At 35.2% G+C, this 25,905-nt stretch overlaps 1 protein-coding gene across 2 annotated transcripts in view; it reads left to right on the top strand.

The window, feature by feature from the left end:
* Positions 1-24,276, top strand: part of LOC124372651 (rab GTPase-binding effector protein 1-like) — a gene marked incomplete at both ends in the record, with an annotated part of 59,906 nt that extends 35,630 nt beyond the window's left edge. For both annotated transcript variants that reach the window (XM_046831054.1, XM_046831055.1), the window contains 7 exon segments: positions 6,510-6,561; positions 8,340-8,417; positions 11,697-11,905; positions 14,511-14,656; positions 19,930-20,023; positions 22,032-22,219; positions 24,141-24,276. In XM_046831054.1, coding sequence (XP_046687010.1) covers positions 6,510-6,561; positions 8,340-8,417; positions 11,697-11,905; positions 14,511-14,656; positions 19,930-20,023; positions 22,032-22,219; positions 24,141-24,276 — 903 coding nt within the window.
* Between the last annotated feature and the right edge of the window lie 1,629 nt (positions 24,277-25,905).

The following is a 25,905-nucleotide window of genomic DNA, read 5'->3' on the forward strand; positions in this document are numbered from 1 at the left end:
GCATATAATATTGTCTTACAGCTTAGACTGATTGGCGAATCGTTCATGTATAATATAAACAGAAGGGGGCCAAGGACAGAACCCTGTGGGACCCCAGCAAGAACCTCTTTTCGAGATGAATATTGATCTCCAACACAAACCATATGTAGTCTACCACACAAATAGGTCCTGAAGAAACTTAACTGATCGTTGCGGATCCCATAATATTCTAATTTATTTAACAAGATGTCATGTGAAATACTGTCAAAGGCCCTGCTGAGGTCCAACAGTGTCATGCCCAAATATTCATGGGCCTCAAAACCTGACAGAATCTGAGAGACAACCTCATCCAGTGCCTTCACAGTAGAGTACCCTGGCCTAAAACCAAATTGGCTACTTGATGATAAAATTTTATTTACATCCAGAAATTCTAAAATCTGTTCCTTAGCGCAAGTCTCCAAAATTTTAGAAAACACTGATACAATTGTTATTGTTCTATAATTATCTATGCATGTTCTGTCACCCTTTTTAAACAGTGGTATACTTTTTGATATTTTCAGACAATCAGGAAAATGTGAGAAAGACAAACTAAGGTTAATTACATATGTTAAAGGCTTAATTATGAAAGGAACCAATTAATTTTATTATTTTGTTTGAGAATCCAAAAATATCCTCACAGTTAGATGATTTCAAAGCTTTTAACAACTGCAAAAACTTGCTTGCTCATTAACATTTTTTCCAGAGAAAATTTACAGGTGAATTTTTGGCTTTTTTTAAGAAACTCATCATAACTAATACTACTATTACTCATTGTTTGTTGCTTAAGCAATATACCTTCACCAATATTAATGTAATGATCATTAAATTGTTTTCTGGCGTTATCAATGGCAGCAGATTATCCTTCTGAAAATGGTTACCTGATTTCCGACTTTATAACATTCCATGCCGCTAAACACTTATTACTAGCATTATTAATAAATTCATCATTACAATTTATCTTAGCATCTTTGATTTTTTCCCCTGTACATTCTCCTTTGTACGTTGTAACAGTTTTTTAAGGCAGCATTGTTCCTATAGGTAGGTATTTTTAACATATCCCTCAGTGTATTAACAGTATTTCTCATTTTATGACAGGTCTCATCAAACCATTTGGAGTTAACAGCTTTTCTGTGGCTTTGAACCTTAATAGTTTTCTGAACTCTTGGACAAAAAAAATCATATAAAGTCTTAAGATTATTTACAAAAAATTCAAAAGCAACATTTGAGTCATTAATTTTTATAAAGATCATGCCAATCACACTTAGACAAGTGTTGGACAAACAAATTAAAGTCACTTTCTTTGGATTTCCTAAAAGAAATAATTTTTTACCTGAGAAGGCATTGACGCTACACAGAACTTAAAATAAATTATGCCATGGTCAGATATCTGATAATTCCATAGACTGCTTTTAAAAAACTATTTTTATCTATATTTGTTACAATGTTATCGATTAATCGTTTTTGTCTTGTAGGAATACTATTTGCATGATATAAGTTGAATGATTTTAATAAGTTAACAAGTGTTACAGTTTCTACATCTTTATCCATTAAGAAGTCAATATTAAAAATCAGCTCCAAGAAACAATATAACTTTTAGGCTTCTTATCACAGACAAAGTGCAAAAGGATTCTAGATAGTTTAAAAGAAAATATTGCTATTGGTATCTGGTGTTCTATACAGAGAAACAAATATTACATTAAGATTACTTACATATATACAAACAGCTCTAGAAACCTGGTAGATGTGAGATGTGAGATATCAATAATTTCAAAATGAGAAATGCTCCTTTAAATACGATAGAGGAACCTCCATACGGCTCATCTCTACAATACGCTGCAGCTAACCTATAACCTCTTGGAACATACAAAGTTACCTCATCATGAAGCAACCAATGTTCATTGACCAAAAGGACATCACAATCAGCTTCATCTAAAAGGACAGCTAATTCATGCAATTTGTTTCTCATTGATTGTATGTTAAGATGTAGAACCTTCACCCACATCTCTCCACCAGAACTTCCCAGGATTACAGCTTGAGTCGACAACACTTAAATTAACACAACTTTTACCTAAACTAAGACTTGTTTTCTACGGTGGTAGAGCTTGATGTGACGACAAGTCGTTTCCCACAAAAGTTTTCTCTTCCTCCCCCGGCTGCAGGTTGCCCCGAGCTTAAAGGGTTGTCGGTAGTGCATAAATTTCTCGCAGTGGAGTCCGTTTCATTGCACAGCGCCCCTTCATATGTACCGCTGCCACCCTCTCCTCGCTCTGATGGTAACTGCACAGCTGACCCTTGGCTATTGTATGTTCCGTTGATCGTAGACGATTCAGTCCCAGTTCTTTTGACCAGTGCTTCACAGATTTGCCCTGCAAGCCAGTTCTTACCGGAGTTATTAAGGTGCATACCATGTTAGGTGTGAAAATGTCTATCTGCCAAGCCGATCTTCACCAAAAGACACATTAGGGTATTTATGGCTTAAGGCCTCTAGAGATTTATTGCATTTTCTAATTTCTTTATTTACACAAGACCATTCTTTTAGATCATGCCTATTAGGTAAATCTACTAATACTATTTTTAAGCTATTGTATTTTTCTAATGTTTTATCAATTACGTTGATTGCCCCATCAGCTTCATCACGTGCAACGTCATTCGACCCACATGCAATGATCAGAGCGTCATCAGGACCAAGTTTTTCTCCATCAATGTTGTGGAAGTTTAGAATCTGCTCAGCTAATCCCCCAGGCCTCACAAAGCCAACACAATTGAAGGATTTCATGTGCTTATTCAAGTGAAAAGTCACATTACGTACATGGCTAATCTGCACATAGAAGCAAACTCTGCTTTTTTTCCTTATACTTTCTATTGTAGCTGGTGTGTGTTGCCTTTTTTTCCTGTTGGGTTGACTGTATAGTCTTTGACGTAGCACTCTCTATAGCATGAGTCTGTTGCCTCTTTGACGCACTGACCTTATTAGGTACGACTGCACATTCACTTTTTCTTTAGTGATTAGTGATACATCTTGGAGCACTTCAAATGGGTTTCTTGATACAATATCTAATCCTGTAGCTTCTTTTCTTGTACTTACATGTTTATTTCTGGTAAGTGAGGTTGTTGGAACTGTACGCCATTGATCCGCATCAGGAAGGGTTTCGATTGTTATTGTTTTCATGAAGTGGAGGGAAACAATTCAGACATGTAGATTTTCTCAACTCTAGCTGGTTTACCATTTTTTGTTTATCAGTTCCTCTAGGTTCACTCTGTAATGGCCAGCAACTCATTTTTAGTTCATCTAGGTGCACTCTGTAATTGCCAGCAACACATTTTGAGTTCCTCTAGGTGCACTCTGTAATAGCCAGCAATACATTTTGAATTCCTCTAGGTTCAGTCTGTAATGGCCAGCAACACATTTTGAATTCCTCTACGTTTAATCTGTAATAGCCAGCAACACATTTTGAGTTCCTCTAGGTTCACCCTGTAATGGCCAGCAACACATTTTGAATTCCTCTAGGTTTAATCTGTAATAGCCAGCAACACATTTTGAATTCCTGTAGGTTCAGTCTGTAATGGCCAGCAACTCATTTTTAGTTCATCTAGGTGCACTCTGTAATGGCCAGCAACACATTTTGAGTTCCTCTAGGTTCACTCTGTAATGGCCAGCAGCTCATTTTGAATTCCTATACGTTCGATCTGTAATGGCCATCAATTTTAGTTCATCTAGGTGCACTCTGTAATAGCCAGCAACTCATTTTGAATTCCTCTACGTTCGATCTGTAATGGCCAGCAACTCATTTTTAGTTCATCTATTTGCACTCTGTAATAGTCAGCAACACATTTTGAGTTCCTCTAGGTCCACTCTGTAATGGCCAGCAGCTCATTTTCAATTCCTATACGTTCGATCTGTAATGGCCAGCAACTCAATTTTAGTTCATCTAGGTGCACTCTGTAATAGCCAGCAACACATTTTGAGTTCCTCTAGGTGCACTCTGTAATAGCCAGCAACACATTTTGAATTCCTCTAGGTTCAGTCTGTAATGGCCAGCAACTCATTTTGAATTCCTCTACGTTCGATCTGTAATGGCCAGCAACTCATTTTTAGTTCATCTAGGTGCACTCTGTAATAGCCAGCAACACATTTTGAGTTCCTCTAGGTTCACTCTGTAATGGCCAGCAGCTCATTTTGAATTCCTATACGTTCGATCTGTAATGGCCAGCAACACATTTTGAATTCCTCTAGGTGCACTCTGTAATAGCCAGCAACTCATTTTTAGTTCATCTAGGTGCACTCTGTAATAGCCAGCAACACATTTTGAGTTCCTCTAGGTTCACCCTGTAATGGCCAGCAACACATTTTGAATTCCTCTAGGTTTAATCTGTAATAGTCAGCAACACATTTTGAATTCCTCTAGGTTCAGTCTGTAATGGCCAGCAACTCATTTTGAATTCCTCTACGTTCGATCTGTAATGGCCAGCAACTCATTTTTAGTTCATCTAGGTGCACTCTGTAATAGCCAGCAACACATTTTGAGTTCCTCTAGGTCCACTCTGTAATGGCCAGCAGCTCATTTTGAATTCCTATACGTTCGATCTGTAATGGCCAGCAACTCAATTTTAGTTCATCTAGGTGCACTCTGTAATAGCCAGCAACACATTTTGAGTTCCTCTAGGTGCACTCTGTAATAGCCAGCAACACATTTTGAATTCCTCTAGGTTCAGTCTGTAATGGCCAGCAACTCATTTTGAATTCCTCTACGTTCGATCTGTAATGGCCAGCAACTCATTTTTAGTTCATCTAGGTGCACTCTGTAATAGCCAGCAACACATTTTGAGTTCCTCTAGGTTCACTCTGTAATGGCCAGCAGCTCATTTTGAATTCCTATACGTTCGATCTGTAATGGCCAGCAACTCAATTTTAGTTCATCTAGGTGCACTCTGTAATAGCCAGCAACACATTTTGAGTTCCTCTAGGTGCACTCTGTAATGGCCAGCAACTCATTTTGAATTCCTCTAGGTGCACTCTGTAATAGCCAGCAATACATTTTGAATTCCTCTAGGTTCAGTCTGTAATGGCCAGCAACACATTTTGAATTCCTCTACGTTTAATCTGCAATAGCCAGCAACACATTTTGAGTTCCTCTAGGTTCACCCTGTAATGGCCAGCAACACATTTTGAATTCCTGTAGGTTCAGTCTGTAATGGCCAGCAACTCATTTTTAGTTCATCTAGGTGCACTCTGTAATGGCCAGCAACACATTTTGAGTTCCTTTAGGTTCACCCTGTAATGGCCAGCAACACATTTTGAATTCCTCTAGGTTTAATCTGTAATAGTCAGCAACACATTTTGAATTCCTCTAGGTTCAGTCTGTAATGGCCAGCAACTCATTTTGAATTCCTCTACGTTCGATCTGTAATGGCCAGCAACTCATTTTTAGTTCATCTAGGTGCACTCTGTAATAGCCAGCAACACATTTTGAGTTCCTCTAGGTTCACTCTGTAATGGCCAGCAACTCATTTTGAATTCCTCTACGTTCGATCTGTAATGGCCAGCAACTCATTTTGAATTCCTCTACGTTCGATCTGTAATGGCCAGCAACACATTTTGAGTTCCTCTGGGTGCACTCTGTAATAGCCAGCAACATATTTTGAATTCTTCTAGGTTCAGTCTGTAATGGCCAGCAACTCATTTTGAATTCCTCTACGTTCGATCTGTAATGGCCAGCAACTCATTTTTAGTTCATCCAGGTGCACTCTGTAATAGTCAGCAACACATTTTGAGTTCCTCTAGGTTCACTCTGTAATGGCCAGCAACTCATTTTGAATTCCTCTACGTTCGATCTGTAATGGCCAGCAACACATTTTGAGTTCCTCTGGGTGCACTCTGTAATAGCCAGCAACATATTTTGAATTCTTCTAGGTTCAGTCTGTAATGGCCAGCAACTCATTTTGAATTCCTCTACTTTCAATCTGTAATGGCCAGCAACACATTTGAGTTCCTCTAGGTTCACTCTGTAATAGCCAGCAACACATTTTGAATTCCTCTAGCAATCTTTCAAAACTGCTGGCATGTACCCAATCGGGGCCATGTTAATGCCGAGTTTTTGTAAAGCATGTAGTGCCCTCGATGGAGTACACGTTGCTTTGCAATTCACTATTGAGCTTTTATTGTTTGCCTGTCTTGGTGGTTTGTTAAATTTTATAAAAAAGTAAAAGCACTAGGTATGGAACAATATTATTTTAAGCATTACAAGAACAATTAATTATGGTTTATAGTATTGTATACAGATGAAAACCCAAGTCAAAATGGTATAGCCAAATAAGCTTGTGACAGAAGTTTGTCTTAATGAACAATGTCTTTTGTGTTGTCTTGATAATTACATTTAAAATTTGTAATGTTTTTGATGTGCACATTAAACATACCGTAATACGTATATAAAATACAGAGTATATGAAATTAATACTACTTTTAAGTAATAAGGTTTTCACTAAATTTTCAGTTGGAGTCTCCTGCTGTGGACACAGCAAGTATCTCTGGTCAAGAAAATATAAGTAAGTTGTACCAGGAATTTATATGTATGAATCTATGTTATATATAAACTAGAGGTGTGCCATTTGGTCATGAAATGTTCAATTCGAATAGGTCAGCCAGGTGAACGAGTGATCCAAATCAATGTGTTTCAAAAGACCTGTTCACCCCGAACGTTTTGTTCACTTGTTCTCTCGCCAAATGAATCAATTTTATATATTCTTATAAATCAGATATATTATTTTTAAGAATCTTTAAAATTTATAATATTATAATATTAGAATTAAGTTTATTTTATAACCCTATCTATAGAAAAAATACCTAACATTATATTCAGCTAACTAAAACTATAGATTCTATGTGTTATAGGTTACAATAGGTCCCCAAAATCGTGCATTTGTTCATTTCGTTCAGCTGGTCATCTCGTTCAGTTATTCATTTCGTTCAGCTGGTCATCTCGTTCAGTTATTCATTTCGTTCAACTGGTCATCTCGTTCAGTTATTCATTTCGTTCAGCTGGTCATCTCGTTCAGTTATTCATTTCGTTCAGCTGGTCATCTCGTTCAGTTATTCATTTCGTTCAGCTGGTCATCTCGTTCAGTTATTCATTTCGTTCAACTGGTCATCTCGTTCAGTTATTCATTTCGTTCAACTGGTCATCTCGTTCAGTTATTCATTTCGTTCAACTGGTCATCTCGTTCAGTTATTCATTTCGTTCAACTGGTCATCTCGTTCACTTATTCATTTCGTTCAACTGGTCATCTCGTTCAGTTATTCATTTCGTTCAACTGGTCATCTCGTTCAGTTATTCATTTCGTTCAACTGGTCATCTCGTTCAGTTATTCATTTCGTTCAGCTGGTCATCTCGTTCAGTTATTCATTTCGTTCAACTGGTCATCTCGTTCAGTTATTCATTTCGTTCAACTGGTCATCTCGTTCAGTTATTCATTTCGTTCAGCTGGTCATCTCGTTCAGTTATTCATTTCGTTCAGCTGGTCATCTCGTTCAGTTATTCATTTCGTTCAGCTGGTCATCTCGTTCAGTTATTCATTTCGTTCAGCTGGTCATCTCGTTCAGTTATTCATTTCGTTCAGCTGGTCATCTCGTTCAGTTATTCATTTCGTTCAGCTGGTCATCTCGTTCAGTTATTCATTTCGTTCAACTGGTCATCTCGTTCAGTTATTCATTTCGTTCAACTGGTCATCTCGTTCAGTTATTCATTTCGTTCAGCTGGTCATCTCGTTCAGTTATTCATTTCGTTCAGCTGGTCATCTCGTTCAGTTATTCATTTCGTTCAGCTGGTCATCTCGTTCAGTTATTCATTTCGTTCAAACTGGTCATCTCGTTCAGTTATTCATTTCGTTCAACTGGTCATCTCGTTCAGTTATTCATTTCGTTCAGCTGGTCATCTCGTTCAGTTATTCATTTCGTTCAGCTGGTCATCTCGTTCAGTTATTCATTTCGTTCAGCTGGTCATCTCGTTCAGTTATTCATTTCGTTCAGCTGGTCATCTCGTTCAGTTATTCATTTCGTTCAGCTGGTCATCTCGTTCAGTTATTCATTTCGTTCAACTGGTCATCTCGTTCAGTTATTCATTTCGTTCAACTGGTCATCTCGTTCAGTTATTCATTTCGTTCAACTGGTCATCTAATATGATGTATGTAATAAAATTGTTGTATCTTCACTGTTTTACTTTTTATTTTAAAACAGAGCTTGCTTTCTAGGTAACTCTCCTAAAATCTAAATAAAAATCACTTTTGAAAGAATAATAAACCTAAAGGAAAACTTGCTGTTTTTACAGAAGGAAACAATTTAACGTCTAGTCTGTCCAAAGTTCCTAGTTCACCTCTGCGAAACTCAGTGGAGGGAAAACTGTTCGGTAAGTTTGGTTATCACCAAAATCTCAGGAGAAAGCAAACAACATCAATTTTAAAATGCCTTTATTTGTGAAAGGTTGTTAGATACTGAGGTGCTACAGTCTGATATTTTTAATACAATTTTATATAGCCTATTATATTGATACTAGTTTATAAACTGTTGTAAAGATACTCCTATTTTAATTTCTCCTCATTTATTTAATGTATCAGATCACTGATCCTTGGCAGACTGTTTGCAATAAACTAGCCAAAATTGCAGACTTTGTATAGTTAAGAATAAATACCCTCAAAGTTAATTTTAATTAAACATTTATTTATCAATCTGAATATTGCCACTAATCCACATTTGTTAACCGTTCACAGCGACAGCTTATTTCCAGACTTTTTTAATTGTCATTGAACTTCTCAATAGTATTGGCAAAAAGCCGTAATAGTTTTTTTAACGTTAATCATCTAAGAATAACGAGAAAAGTATATAGGCTTCACAGTTTTGCTCAAACAAATTATTTTGACATGTTTTTTTAATGTTTTTTGTTTTTCCGTGTAACTGCACAGGGTACCTAAAAAATTAATTTACTTTCAAATTAAGTAATCGTGCACCCGAAGGGGTACACGATAATCTGATGTATTTATTTAAGCGCAGTACCAAATTAGACAAATCACTAAGACAGGCAAGCAATAAAAACGCAGCAAGGATATGTTGTCATGAACATTTTAATTAATTAATGTCCTGATTCTAAAATACGAGGGCTGTTCAGAAAGTAACCTCCGGTTGGTCACAGTGCGGGTAGTGGAGGGGAGTAGCGCGCCATCTGTGCATTCACGCACTAAGCAGGTCAGTCGGCATCAAGCTGTAGTCGAGTGAACATCGTACCTGCGCTAGTTTAGTTTTTTTGTGGCAGTTTGAAATGTGTGCTGCAATAGAAAATACCGCCAAATGTGAAGTGCGTGCTGTTATAACGGTTTTTTACAGCCAAAGGATACTCTGCAGCAGCTATTCATCGTGAGCTTTGTGCCGTGTACGGACCACAAGTTATGAGTGAAGGAGTTGTCCGTGAATGGGTACGTTTATTTAAAAGTGGACGAGAAAACGTTCATGATGAAGAGAGGAGTGGTAGACCATCCTTGGTGACTGACGAACTCGTTCAGACAGTTGATGCAAAAGTTCGTGAAAATCGACGTTTCACAATGGCGGAGTTGTCTACTGATTTTCCACAGATTTCTAAGACTCTTTTGTACGAGATAGTGACAGCAAGATTGGGTTACCGTAAGTTATGTGCACGATGGGTGCCCAAAATTCTTACCGACCACCACAAAACTCAAAGAATGGCCTCTGCATTAGACTTTCTGTCACGTTATGCGGACGAAGGAGAACCATTGTTAAACAGAATCGTGACCGGTGACGAAACCTGGATTAAGTACGTAAACCCTGAGACAAAAGAACAATCAAAGATGTGGGCACATTCAGATTCGCCTACCAAACCAAAAAAAAGCCCGGCAAGATTTTTCTGCCAGAAAACTGATGGCAACGGTGTTTTGGGATGCCAAAGGGGTGTTGTTGGTTGAATTCATGGAACGTGGGACGACCATTAATCAAGACGTGTACTGTGAAACACTAAAAACATTACGACAGGCTATACAGAACAAACGCCGTGGTATGCTGACTTCCGGTATCGTTTTTTTGCACGATAACGCCCGTCCTCACTCTGCTTGCAGAACAACAGCCCTTCTTAAGTCCTTCAAGTGGGACGTTTTCAACCATCCACCTTACAGCCCAGATCTGGCGCCAAGCGACTATCACCTCTTCATGCATATGAAGAAATGGCTCGGGTCCCAGCGGTTTGATGACGACGAAGAGCTCAAAGATGCGGTCACAGGCTGGCTCAAGGCACAGGCGGGTGATTTTTTATGCAGAAGGAATTTCAAAGCTTGTGAAGAGATACGATAAGTGCCTCAATCGTGATGGAGACTATGTCGAAAAATAGTGCAAAGATGTAGTTGTAAGATGTATATATTAAAATATTTTTACTTAACTTGGTGTATTTTTTTCAATCGACCGGAGGTTACTTTCTGAACAGCCCTCGTAGTTTTAATTGTTGTGCTTAGAACTTGAGGAGTGTGTGACCTTCAATAAATTCGCAATATTAATTTATGTTATTTTTCACTGGATTTACTTGAATGATATGTTATTAGATTTCTAAGAAAACTTTCTAAAAACATTATAAATGACTTGTATGATGCTCTGTATTGATGTATTGTTCGTCAACATTTTTAAATAGCCGCCTTCTAGGAATGGCTGAATATAAAACTTTAATTTTTTTATTTTAACAGATATATTGTTAATTTTGACATCCATGCAAAATTTGACATCTGTACTACATTCTGCGACTGCCACTCTTCTCTTATATAGCCTCTTTCAATGTCAAAAAAACAACCCTTCTCACTAGTAATACCAAGTATCCATTAGTAAAGGGTGAATCCAGAATTTTCAAATCTGATTCCAAATCTTGAATTTTGAGTCCTAACAACGTTTATAACCTAAGTGTGATTTAAACAAAATCACCAACAATCCAATTTTTGTTGTTTTAAACCTTTGGATACTGTCTGATAATGTAAAAAGTAACTCAAAAATACCACTCTATTGTCAAGGTATTTGTGTAGGTTTAGAGAAATAGCTACATTTTAGAGACAAAGTCATATCCCCTACCTTCTACTTTAGTTTGATACATTATAATACGCTAATTTGATATATTATGGGCTTTCAGAATATATACCTTTAACTCTGAGTGTCAAAAGCCAATGTGATTACCCTACGGGGTTTTTATCAGAAAGTGCTGATTGCCGATTAGATAAGTTTTTTTTTTAATATTTACTATTCTGTCACTAAATTTTGAGATATGTCATTGTGCTTAGTCTAATTTTTTTACATAATAAGTCAAATAAACATAGATTATTTATCTTGATTTGATTTTTACAGTTGGTAAAAGCTATTTGCCAATATGATAGACAACCTTTATGCAAGTGCAGATTTGTAATATTTTGCAATAATTTTAGAGGAAAAGTCATACTCAGTATTACAGATTCTTACTTTTTTAAACTTGGTAAGTTATACTGTTCCTATTTACATAGAGAGCAGTAATTTTCTAGACTAACAATTTAGAAACAGTCTCTTGGGAACAATAATTCTAATACTTGATGAGTTAAATGCTTATTAAGGATTTTTTAATTACATTTTAATTATCTAAGGAGTTGTTCACTAATGAATGCCTTATGACCTTAAGACACGTCACCTGAGTCAGGCAAGGCTACTGAGTGTGATATGTGCCTCAACTACGAGACACAGCTGGTGAATGAGCAAAAGCGAGTGGCCGAGCTAACCAAGCAGCTGGGGCTGTTAGAGCGTTGCCGTGACGATCTCCAGAAGGAGATGGCCAACCGGAAGGACATGGAACAGAAGTGGAACGAGAACAAGGAGGAACACAAGGCGCAGGTGGGGCTAGTTGTCACCGTAGAGTTATTTAAAGATTCATCAATTAAGTGGGGAATATTTTCTTCACATTTGTGTAGGTTATCCTCTTTCTCCGTTGCTAAGAACTAGATATTATAGGCAACAGATATTAGAAGTACAGTTGCAATTGGTGTGAAACTAATCATGGAATACCTTAGCTATGAGTTCTTAGGCAATTACCTAACCCGAGTGATACTGTGACAGCAAACCAAAAAATACATAAGGCTGGGTGTAGCACGGGTCAGCATGCCACTTTACCTTATCATCCATTATCCATTAAAGTTCCATCTTTTTAATTCAATGTGGTTTGTCAACCGATCATTTATAAGATTTAGAAACCTTCTGAGTTTTCAAAACTAACAGTGAGCTGATTAGAAATTTCTGTCTGAATTTGATAAATCCTCAATTATTCTCTAACTCTTAACCCTAAACTTTACAGTGCTTGGCTAGTGACCTTAACCCTTTGAGCCCCGGACCTAAAAATATAGTTTGCGCAAATTTTTTACCAAGTCTAGTTTTGCAAGTAACTGTCTAAAAACCCCAAGGCCTTTTCAGTGATTTTGTACGATTTCATTTGAAAAATCATAACATCACTAATATACTAGCTAATGACCTGAATAATACATTAAAATGTTTGAAAATAAGGTACTTTACAAATACAAAATTCAATAAGGGCTAAAAAATGTTTGTGTACTTTTATATATGTAAAATAACGCATATGTGCAAACTAAAAAAAAGAAAAAAGTTACATTTAACATTTTTTAGAAATAAAACAAGAAACAATTAACCCGTGGGAAATAATTTTATTTCATTTGTCATGTTATTGCAAACATGGAAAAAAATTTTCAGACAGATTAGTTCAATAATAAATATTTTGTAAAATATTTTTTTTAATGACACAAAACCTGTGACGTACTAGGCCTAGGTTGTGTAACATTATTCTGAGCTGATGTAGATGGTATCTCAGGTGTTAAGTCTTTAGCACTAAATATGCCTACATTTCTGCATTGTCACTATTATATTTTAGGATCATACGTCGGATCAAGGTCACTATCATCGTCAAAAATATCAGATAATACTGAATCGTCATCTGAAAAGTCAATATTCAATTGTCTGTCAATGTCACTTGAATGTTCTGCTAGGTTTGAGGGTACTTTGGGATTATACCGACCCACACCCAGACATGAACCGTTATTTGACATTTCGCTTCTACTGATTACTAGATTAGCGTAGATAGAACAATATTTCGGTAAATATAAAACAGGAATTGTCTTATCGCAAACCCCTCCCCATCCTCAGACAGAGGTCAAAGTCGAGCGATCTAGTAGATAACATGATTGCAGAGTCGTGTCGCTTTGTTGTACTTCCGTGTGTTTTACCTCTACATTTCTCCAAACACAAAAATTCAACAAAAACAAACATTACCAAAATAAAACTAAACTCTTTATTGAAAAAACACTCAAAACTTGTTTTTATTCTTGATCACATTCTGCCACCCAAAAATGCGAGTGCCTCCAGTCATCAGCGCGGGCTTCAGCAGCACCCACGCTGATGTCAACGAAAGAAAAACATCCCTCGAGATAGTACCTATCAGTAAAATATCAAATTCTAGAGGGGCTGATCAGAAAATATAAATTGAATTTTAATGGAAAGGCTATTATGTACCTTGCGAATCATGTGATGCTGCGCAGCCTGCCGTAATCGGGATTCTCGAGAAAGATAAGATAACAGCGACAACAATACCGATCACAATACCTGGAAATGCTTGTAAGTTTGTAATTTTGTAATTACAGAGTTGTTTTTTTTTTCGTTTTATCATGTTTGTTTCTATAAATTTATATTTTTGTGTTCTTCATACTGGTGTGGTCGGTATTAATCCAAAGTACCGATTTTGAAGTCGCCCATTATTTACAAAATAAAACAATATTTCATACTGAAAGTACCGAAACAATAATATAACTGTCTACTCACACAAACGTAATGAACATCAACACAGTCTACTAAACGTAAACAATGTCACAGCAGATGCAGATGTTGTTTCTTAGTAACAGCTGATCTTCTTACTCTCTCTTTAGGAGTAGTGTAAATATTATTTAGTAACATTTGACCATGAAATCATATTGTATATGTATGAAAATAAAATTATAAGTTCTAAAACCACTGGTGGTCGCTAAAAATTAAACACTTAAGAGCCATTTATAATAACTTATATCATGCCGACGGCGGCTGGGGCTCGATGCATGCAGATGTACTATCAGCAGTGTTCCTGATTACCACGGAGGAGCTACTACGGCACTAAACAGTATTCTGTAAACTGTTTTGTAACTTAAATTTGGTTATTTGGTGAATAAGTTCAACTCTACACCACACTGCTGCAAAATACAATTTTTTTCTGGAGATTTAGTAGAATTGTATTGATTATAAAATATTGTGTTATTTTTAAAGTAAGAAACAGCACAATTTACTGTATTTGAAATATAAAAATAAATTGACAAATAAATGTTATTTAATAGTAAATTTAATAACTTTTTATTTGCTGATGAGTTTACATCTTCAAGATATTATTTTGTATTGTGTGCTGTGCTAGGTGAGCGAGCTGCTGCAGAGGGTGACAAGCAGTGAGGCTGCTCTGAAGGAGTTGAGAGCCAACTTCGGTCAGATGACCACCTCCCTGACCCGAGAACTGGACAGGCTGCGAGCGCAGAGAGAGCAGTCACAGAGGGATCTGGACAGGTAATGTGTACATTCAACTTATCCTCAAACAACCGTTATAGAGACTTGAATTTGATAACATACAAGAAAGTCTTGTTTTGTAATTGTTATAATAGAGTCAAGACATAGAAAGCAGTAAAACATTGTGCAATAACTACTTTTGTTTTAGTAAAATGATGGTTACAAAATAATAAATCTATTCACTTAAGTAATTCGTTTGAAAAAGGTGCAGAATTTGTAAGATCAAAGAGAGAAATAAATTAGTTTAAAAATAAAAAAAATTAAAGATGCCGTTAATTTGTTAATAGCCTACCACCAGTTAACATGGTGTGTATTGTAAGAATGAAAACCTAGTTTATATAGTATGTTCAAGTTTACTTTAGAGTATATTTATTGTAGGATTTGTCAGACCTGATGTTTGGAGTTTTGACTATTGGATCCATCAAATTGTGCACTAGAACTAGTATAGATTTCATTGATTGAGGGATTCTTTGCAGTTAGACTTAACAGATTTAATTCAATTGTGGCCTTAAGTCTTCCTTCTACACCACATTGTAAGAATTTCATGTACTGATTACATTTTATTGCTTTTTTTGGAGGAAGAAGCGTATAGATTAGAAGACTGTAGTGTTTTTCCACCATTTGCTTCTTTTGAGAAAAGAGAGGATGCCAAGCTTTTACTAGTCAAAGTTGACAGGAAGGAAACATCTCTTCCAGGAAGCCCATCCACTTTTCAGTAGTAAACAGTGGTCCCTTTCCCAAGTGTCCTACATTTGTAACATGCACACCTGTTACAGACACCCATCTGTCAGGATATTCAAGTCGCATCAGTTCTGCTGAATCAAGTTTATATTGTACCAAATTGATATAACCTAGGGAAAAATTAACTCTTTGTGGTTACCGATTGTTGCCAAAGCAGATTTACTTTATGGATCTATTCTTGTTGACTCAGAAAACTTTCTCAGCTTCAAAGCTGTAGTTCTATAATTTAATAACATAAGGCTAACAATACAATCTAATCCTGTCTTTAAAAACATTTGTTGAAATTGCTGATAATTAGTTAGTTTGTTGGAGTTTTGCTTAAATATTATGAACTCATACTAACAGTTATAAATAATAATAATAATTATAATAATAATAATAATTTATTGTTCTTCCAAAATATACAATACATTCAGTTACAAATAACACATACATATTTATATGCAAACACAAAATATAGAGTCCATCACAATTACACTAAAGCAAAACAATGCATATATGTATATATTATGTTTGCCATGACAAAGTTTTTTGTGGAAGAAGCAATATTGCACCTCAAGGCAGAGCCCGTTTTGAGGTTGCAAATGTTAACATAACCAACTGATCTAAACAGAGCTCAAAGATAATACAGTTAGTTCATCATACAAAACTACTAAGAATATAAAAACGAGTGCATTTGAAATTAATAATATTTAATCTACTTAATATTTTTGTTTGTATTTAAATACTTTTAATTCTTTTACTATTGCAGGATATCAAAAAGAAAATCTATGTCTTCCAAACATAATAGCATTTTTTTCAATTGTTTGACAATTAATCTATTTGAAGGTAAATTCTTTATTTCATCTGGAATTTGATTGAAAAATTCTGGGAGCAATAAAATTTATAGGTTTTTGTGAAAAATGTAGTGTTTGGCTTAGGTACATCAATGTTATTTGGATTTCGCAGTTTAGATCTAAAAGTAGCTACTCTGTTATTTTCTATTCTATTACCACTCTTTGAAAAGAAAATCCTCATTACTTTAAAAACATACAGATGTTTCAAAGGCAGAATCTTCAAATCTCTAAAAAGCGGCAATGTGTGCTCATACCTATGCTTATTCTTTATCAATCTTATAAAGGTTTTTGCATAAAATAAATAGGCATAATATTTGTTTGGTATGCTCCTCCCCAAGCTGATATAGCATTACTCCATCCTGCTATGAACAAGAGAAAAGTAAACTGTCCTAAGTACCACTTCTGGACACATTGTCTTTAAGAAATAAAATATTCTTATTATTACACTATTTAACTTATTTTTTATCATACTTATATGGTTCTTCCAGGTTAAATTCTGATCTATATTTACTCCTAAATATTTTACACATTCAACTCTCTGCACAACCTTACAGCTATCACATTCAAGATTTCCATTTACACAGTTAATACACTTGTATCTAATTGGATTATGAAAAATATTGGATCCTCTTAGACTAAAATTGATGTAAATTTGTCTTCTCTACACTAAGTTGCATTTTATGTTCCAAAAAACCACCATTTGAGTGCAGTCAAGTCCTCAACCATAGCTTGTCTTATTTCCTCCGACGTGTTTTCTTACATAACAAATGGAGGTATCATCTGCAAAAAGATGATAAAGTACCTCGAAATTTTCCTTGGCACAAACTATTCATGTATATAATGAACAGAATTGCACCAAGTACCGATCCCTGGGGGACACCATATTTTAACAAAACCTACTTCACTCAGAACATCACATTTACTCTTACACATTGTTTTCTATTAGATAAATATGATCGAAACCAATTATGAACTATGCCTCTTATACCTTCCTTCAGTAGGATATTTAATAAAATGTCATGATCAACACTATCAAAAGCCTTACTAATGTCCAGAAACAATCCAGACACACACTTCCCATTATTAGTACCTTCTGAAACTATAGAAATAAATTGGACAATTGCATCTTCTGTTATTCCTGCCTGTTCTGAAACCATACTGATTTTGACTAAAAAAATTTCTTTTGTTTAGATAAGATATTAATTTTTTTTTTCATAATTTTCTCTATAATTTTGGACCAAACAGAGACTAATGTTATGGGTCTATATTGATTACAGAACTTAGTACTTCCTTTCTTATGTATAGGTATCACAACTGATTCTTTCATTTTTTTCTGGAAATATGCCCGGTTAAAAAAGCTTATATTAACAATATGAGAGAAAGGTTGACAAACACAAGGAATATATGTTTTTAACTAACTTAGAAACTAAAACCATCTAATCCAGGTGCTTTTCCATTTTTTAATGATCTTATTGCATCAATGACATCTTCAGGCGAAACAGGATCTAAGTACATTGACGATAGCTCTTGCTTATCATCAAAGTACTTCTGATAATTAAAAATTCACTATTTTATCCGAGTCACCCAAATTCATCTCTCAATCGGTCAATACACTTATAAAGAATGTGTTAAATTTATTAGCTACTTGGCAAGGCTCAGTTATACTTTTTCCGTCCTCATCTTGTAATATTATACTAATCGATTTACTTTTACTTTGTCTTGTCAATTCATTTATAGTTCTCCAAGTATCTCTACTACTGCTCTTACAATTTTCAAATTTGTCTCTGTAGTAATTTAATTTTGTTTCCCTTATATCCTTATTTAACTTATTTCTAAATGTTATATATTTATTTCTTAGCCTACTATTCAGTGGGGTTTTCTTTAGACGTTTATGCAACTGATTCCGTTCTTTTTATTCTATTACACAAACTATCATTTATCCAAGGCTTTAATTTTTCCATGGGTTTCTTAAAGCAATTTGTTGTACAGCTAATAACAACATTACTAATGACTGAACAAAATTCATCATATGCTTTTGAGGGATCGGAATGACAATATACACTCTCCCAGTCCATATTACACAACTGCTGCCTTATCTTATTATAGTCCAGGCGGCTGCTACATTTCACCTGTTCCCTCGGCTTCTCAAGGTCAGCCCAAGATAAGCCCAAACCAGTTATTGCGTGGTCTGTTATCTCCAACTGTTCTACTACTGTTTTAAATTGAAAATTAGCTCTATATTGTAGTCTAACAAATATATGATCTATGCATGTTACTGATCTGTCGGTTATTCTAGTTCCCAATTTATTAAGGATTCAAATCCAAAGCTTGACATTAACGTTTATATTCGTCTGTTATTTTTTTTTTCATCTAACAAGTCAATGTTAATATCCCCTATGTATATTTGATTTTTTATATTCTTAGCATTCTCTGTGTCACTTAAATAGTTTCTTAAATCTAATATAAAAGCTTCTTTACTACTACTATTTAATCTGTACATGGCTACTAGACTAAATTGTACATTGCATGACTTAATATAACTAGTAATGCATCAGCAGTATTAATATTTAATCGTTTAAATTCACAGATATTCAAACAATCGTGTATATATATCATAACACCTCCAGCCCTATATGTATCATTATAATTGGCAAGTAGTGTATAATTGGGTATATGAAACATATTTGACTCTTCTTTCATTAATCCATACTTCTGATAAAACTATTACTCCCCGGCTTATTATCATATGCGGACAGTTCCACCAAGAAAGGGTCAAAGTTTTGCCTTACACTTCTTATATTTTGGTGAAGAATTGATAATTTACAGCATAATATTTCTTTTAATATACTTATATTTTTCATGTTCCAAGGTGTATTTAATAAATTAACCTGTAATTAAATAAATTATATAAATTAGCATTAAAATAAATTATAAACTTTCGAAAACATAACAATTAATAAACTATGAAAAAACATTAACATGTGATAAGTTTAAGAACGTAACAACAACAACAGATATAAATGATTTTAAATTTCTAAAATTATTTTTTTGAGAGCAAGACAAAAAATACAATGTTCATAATCTCATACCTCGTATTAGATTTATACATTCCCTTAATTTGTTGTTCTCTTTTTCGTTCACAAATTCTGTAGGGTCCTGCTGACTGACTATTTCTTTCCCACGGTCACCTTCTTTCTTCCGCATAAAGATTTTTCCATTTCGCACCCACAGGAATGCATAACCGAGTTCCTTCTTCTTGACCCGTTGCCAGGGCGAGCAGCCTCCTTTTTTGTAGGACAAAGAGATTCATTAATATAAATTTGACTGTCCATCGGTAGATTTATATGTCGAGTAGATAAACTCACGTTTAACTTTCCTCTTGTGGATCATATCTTCTTTATCTCCTCTCCTTACAAACTTTACAATAATTCCAGCTGGTCCTTTTGTGCCTGGTTTCTTATATATCCTATGACATGCGTTCCAGTCTCCAAGTCCAAGTCCAGTTATAAGAGTCAAGAGTGGATCTCTCTCACTTTCCTAGTGATAGCAAACCTAGAGACTAGAGCGAATATTTTCGGTATCATGTGTTTTGCTAAAAGATAAGGTTACAAGACACTATGAGAAAAGTCAGTTGAATGTACTGAACTACAGAAAAACTGAATTGTTATTGCTTATAGTACAAAACTGTTGTTACAGCATACAACTTGAAAATGAGAAACTGGTCGGACGCTACAACGCTCACTCTCAGGAACTTCAGGATGCGTTCATCGATTTGCCTGATAAAGTAGAGGTGAGTTCTCTTCTCAGTTTTGGGCGGTTTTTGAAGCAATAAAATTAAATCAAACTAACACTTAATAAAAAAAAAAACTTGTATAATTGTAATGTTTAACTTAGGAAAATCATAATTAACTTAGGTTGACCTTGAAAACTACCTTCAAGGATCCACTGATTTGAAAGAACACATAAAAGTACACATATTTCACTATGCATACTTTTATGTGTTCTTTCAAATCAGTGGACCATGAAAGATAGATTTCAAGGTAAGCTTGCTGATTTTCCTATCACTAGTAACAATCCCTGGTTTTCAGCTCTATAATTCAAATGTTATTGTTAACTTAGGATGTAAGGAATTAGAAAAATATTACATTCCCAAAAATGTATTCAGAAGAGAACTAAAGGAATAAGAACTGCAGATAAGGGAATAATGGGAAAGACATGGGCTGATTGTGATCCTAATGTATTTATTAATCTGCAGATAAACAGTGAGATGTACAATCAGTAATAACCCCTGAAGGAATTTTAAAATTCTAGAGCAGGCTAGTTACAGCTTGCTTTTTTTAATAAAAAAAAAAATTAGGAATGATGAAATTCATTGGTGCTCATTATAAATAAGAGTTGTGCACAGCTCTATGGGCTGTGTTCTTAAACCATAAGAGTGCTAGAGAAAATTTGTCCTGTTTACAATTAGTGTGAATTTAAGATTTACAAACAATCCGTTTTTCCAAAATTTAATTTAATTTTTCTTTTAGGAAAAAGACATGATCAACAATAACATATTTTTTGATAAAAGCTTCACTGATACAGCATAACTTCTTGCTGCATTATGCATCGTCATATGAAACGACAAATAAAAATAACCACAGGTTATTGATTTATTTTTGAGTCACACACTCCAATTTGCTTATCCTGGAATTTTTCAGTCAGAAGTCACAACCATTATGGAATGTGCTCTTAATAATCTTCGTCTGCGGTATACGAGTAGGAAAATTCGCATTTTCACAGATTGCCATGCGACATTGAAGGCGTTGGACTATTGTGTATTCAACTCCAAACTTGTCTTGGATTGTTATCAAGTTCTCTCTTCCCTTGAGAATCAATGATGTGACTGTTTGTTGGTTACTTGGTCATGAGGAATGAAAGAGCTGATGCCTTGGCCAACTTGGGCAGAGCATTCTACAAGTTGGAGCCTCAACCGTTCTGTGGTTTTTCTAGATGTAAATCCTTTGGGAGGATGAAATGTCTTGTAGGTTCACAATGAACATGAAAGAGGATGGGGACTGTATCCAGGTCTGAGTATAAGTAGATTTGTCCTGCAGTCGCCTTTACCCAGGGTGGCAACTGATCTTTTTCCCTTAGATAGATTAGTGTCTTCTCAGATTGTGGGTCTAATTATGGGTTATAGGAACCTGAGGAAGCATCTTTACAGAGTCTGCAATCTTCTGGGGGATCCGCTGTTTAGATTATGTGACGGACAAAAGGAAACTGTTATTTGATTTTTCTGCAATGGCAAGGAGGCGCTAAGCCATCTTTGTTACTGGTGGAAAAGGGTGGTGAATTTCCCTAGAAGGACCAGATCAGTTGTTTTCGGCGGTTTGTAGAATTAACTGTAAACTGGCTGGCTTCATGGTATGCAAAAGGCCCTTGAGGCTCAAGTGCATGGCAATAGGCTGCCTCTTAGAAGAAGAAGAACATACATATTAAACTAGAATAAGGCAATACGGATATTACTTTAAGTTGCGTTTAGTGTGATTCTATAATATAGATGTATCTTTATACCGCACCTTAAGGGTTAATATGTTTAACTCTGACTACCAAGCACTATGTAAGTCTTTCAGTATCACTACTGGTGTGAAAATCTGGAAATAATAAAATGTATAGATGTGACCAGGATGCCACTCAGAGAGAGGAGGCCCAGCTTTATCTCAGCCAGAGTGAGGTGGAGCAGCAGCAAAGACAGCAGCTAGAGAACAGTCTGGCAGCTGAGATCAATGTTCTCAAGTTAGTTTTGTTGTGACCAGGAGCTACAGGAGATGGTACTGAAGTGTAGAGAAGATCTTATCGCAGCAAGGGTGGGCCAGGAGAGAGCTGAAGCAGTGGCAGCCACCCAGAGAGAGGAAGCCCAGCTGTATCTCAGCCAGAGTGAGGCGGAGCAGCAGCAAAGACAGCAGCTAGAGAACAGTCTGGCGGCTGAGATCAATGTTCTCAAGTTAGTTTTGGTTGTATCTTTAATTTTCTTAGTCTGGCGGCTGAGATCAATGTTCTCAAGTTAGTTTTGGTTTTATCTTTAATTTTTCTTAGTCTGGCGGCTGAGATCAATGTTCTCAAGTTAGTTTTGGTTTTATCTTTAATTTTTCTTCTGGCATTTTAGCACTAGTTTAATTTTTAAATATTTTACATAATTAATTGTTTGCTACAATATTGTAGGCATTTCTTGATTCTAAACTTTAATATTGGAAGGAAGACAAGAATTCAAACATTTTCTTCATTATATGTTACATAAATAGAACACTATGTTGTCTGGGTTGGAAATTCATCGTCTTAAGATAAGGTATAAGATAAGCACAAAATGTCAAAATATAATCAATGTATGACAATGAATGTGCCAAAGTTAAATTTGACAAGGTGACAAGCCTCTCTCCTTTGATGTGTGCATTGTGTCTGTTTCAGCAGTAACATGTTATTTGTTTTTTACATTTACCAAATTGGACATTATATGCTTGAAGTTTTTTACTTATTATTTGTTTTCCTATAGAATTTGAGTTTAAAATGTTCATTACTGTACATTGATTAGTTTTAAAATTTTTTGTGTTTGTTTTTATCATATGCCTTAAGGTTTTTTGACTCCCGAAGAAGAGAATAGATTTCAGTCCTCAAAATGAAGTGACCTATTTTGTAACATGCAAAATGGCAAATGTCCTTAATTCCGTTTTCCTTTTAAATCGTCAACAAATTCAATACTGGTTCTAAAATAAAAAATTGAAACTTTTTACAACTAACACTAATATGGTATGCTCAATAAATATTTCATTGATTACTATAGTTATAGTGTCATGCATGCAAATTAAAGTAAATATACTACATTATTTAAATATTTATTAAGCCTTTTATACTTTTTGTGTTTACCTTTTATAACTTTATTATAATAAAAATTAGCTTTGAACTTAAAAAATAATTTTTAGTTGTCTTGGCGTTATGTGGAAATCAATGGATTTATTTAGCGGAGTACGAAAAATTCAAGCAGAATGCTCATCCATATTCTCACAGACCAAATTCACAAAAACCAACATTAATTTAGAACAGATTTTTAACATTGTTCGGAGTAATTGGGGTTTGACAACTAGAACAGTGTCTGAATTTATAAACAATTACTAAAATTACTATGTGGGCATTGTGATAAGAAAAATCCTTTATGGATCCGTCACCAACACGGTGACCCAATTCACAAAACATTGTCTTTACACTACTCTCTGATCAAAAAGTATAGAAACATGACTTTGAAAGTTAACCACGTACTACAAGTAGTTAAAGCTACAATAATGGCAGTTACATTGAAATTTAGCTTGTTTATTTCTGGTTTAGACATATAAAAACAAATAATTTACAAATAATTCCTTCTAGTTTTTATCAGTAACAATGAAGAATGATAGTGGTTTTTGGTGCTTTTCAACCAAACTGCAGCTATGAAAACTTTTAACTCTGAGACTTGTGATCTGATTATGATCAATTTCATGTAAAAGTGTACTGTTTTTGATTATGACATTTTAAAATTATATTTTAAATAGTTGTAATTAAATAATTACCTTCTCAACTTTTATTCTTCATCGGTTGGTTCAAAAAATTCAGCATTGTTATCGTTAATTTACTGTGGCTGGCACCAGCTAGGTGCAAACTGACAGACGGCAACACTGCCCTGGTCTGGTATTTGATAAACCTCAGCAAAGTTGGCCCATTGCATCAAAGTAACTGCCGCTTTTAGCAATAAATGAATATTTAATACCGCACCTATATTTTTTCAGTTTTATTACATATTTATTAATTATTTAACAGTTGTATTTAGAAGAAATCAATTTTAAAAGTTATTCCATAGCAATTTATTTTTATATTTCATGAAACACATTTATTTTCAGAACACAACTAAATAAAGAAGAGATGCTACGTAAGGAAAAGCAGAAGAGGATTCAGATCATGGAGCAAGCAGAAGTGAACATGCGATCAGAGATGGATGACCTCAGATCGCAGCTAGATAACGTCAAACATGCCAGAGTGAGTGGACTCTGCTGTCAGAGAATGTTGATTTATTATTGAGTTTAGTGTTTGTTATTGACGATGGAAGGTTTGACAGGATAACAGGATTTCGGATATTTGTCATCGTTATGATTACACCTGACGAAGAGGATAGATTCCAATCCTTAAAACGTTTGTGTTATACCTTTTGTATTATTTTGATGGCAAATTTGCGTTATCCTGTTATCCTGAGTATATAGTGTTTATACTGACACATTTATGTGCTCTTACTTTGTCAAATCAAATTGTTTATTTGCACGTTACAATTAACATTGGATGGCAAACATCATTTTTAATTCTAAGATATGGAACATTCACACCACAATCCTACCACTTTCAAACTTAACAACAAATTCATACACTCAAGTCTCATTTGTTCATCGTGAATTTCAACCCACTTCCTGTGACGGAGTCAGTCATTTAGTAGTGTGGTCTTCCAGTTACATACCAGAAACTTGTCAATTCTGTAAAATACGTTTGACACTTACAATACAATACAAACAATTTTCTTTATTGCAAATTCGTTAAGAATTACAATGGTTTCATAAATACATAAAAGTACATGTTATTTTTCAGTATTTTCAAAGAATTGTTTTAGTGAGTAGACCGGTCTTTTGATCAGCCACTTCTTCAGCTCCTGGTGCAGCTTATTGCCAGTCAGGTCTCTCAGGCAGTCCGGTAGGTGGTTCCTCAGTTTACAGTCTGCATAAGAAGGTTTTTTCTCCCCAGAGAGTAGTTCGATGTACTGGAAGGACCAGCTTGGAGCCGTGACGAGTGTTATAGTGGTGTAGATCATGGTTTCTTATAGGGTTTATTTCATCTACATGCTTTATATACATGTTTCAAATATGTAGAGAGCCACCACTGTAAGGATTCCTAGGTTGGTGAAAGCTGGTCTGCAAGTCTGTAGAGGGTCAAGATTAGCAAGAATCCTATATAGCTTTTTTCTGAAGAACAAGGATTTGGTTCATGTTGTATGCTGAAGTTCCTCCCCACGCTGTCAAGCCATATCTAAGATGTGATTCCATCAGGGCGAAGTAAGCTGTCTTTGCTGCAGAGAGTCCACCAATGTATTTAATTCTTCGGACAACATATATTCCAGCACTGATTTTTTTTTGCACAAGTGGTCTATGTGCTTTGTCTATGTTTAATTTGTTGTCAAGTATAACACAGAGAAATTTTGTATGGCTTTCTGTTGTTACATCACCCATTTGAGGAACTATGTCTTTTTTCATGGTGAAAATTTAGAGATGTGGTTTTGGAAGGGTTAATTGTGAGGTTATTATTGTTCTTTGAGTAAAGGATTGCTTTGCTTAAGACTGATTTTGAGTTAAGGTAAAGGCCTTGAGCTGTGTTGTCGTAGAGTAACATTTGTTGTGTCATCTGAGTACATGATTGCAGTGGCATTTTCGCTTGCAATTTGCTTGGGGAAGTCGTTCGTAAACAAGATGAAAAGAATTGGAACCTAATACCGAGCCTTGTGGGACTCCTCTTGTCAGTTCGATTTTTGAAGATTTGCAGTTTATTGTAGCTTCATTTGATATGTTTTTCAGTTCCACAATTTGGGAGCGTCCTGTTAGATAGCTTTTGAACCATTTTAGAGCTGAG

The sequence above is a fragment of the Homalodisca vitripennis genome, unplaced genomic scaffold (assembly GCF_021130785.1).
Source record: "Homalodisca vitripennis isolate AUS2020 unplaced genomic scaffold, UT_GWSS_2.1 ScUCBcl_3688;HRSCAF=9369, whole genome shotgun sequence".
Taxonomy (NCBI): Eukaryota; Metazoa; Arthropoda; class Insecta; order Hemiptera; family Cicadellidae; genus Homalodisca; species Homalodisca vitripennis.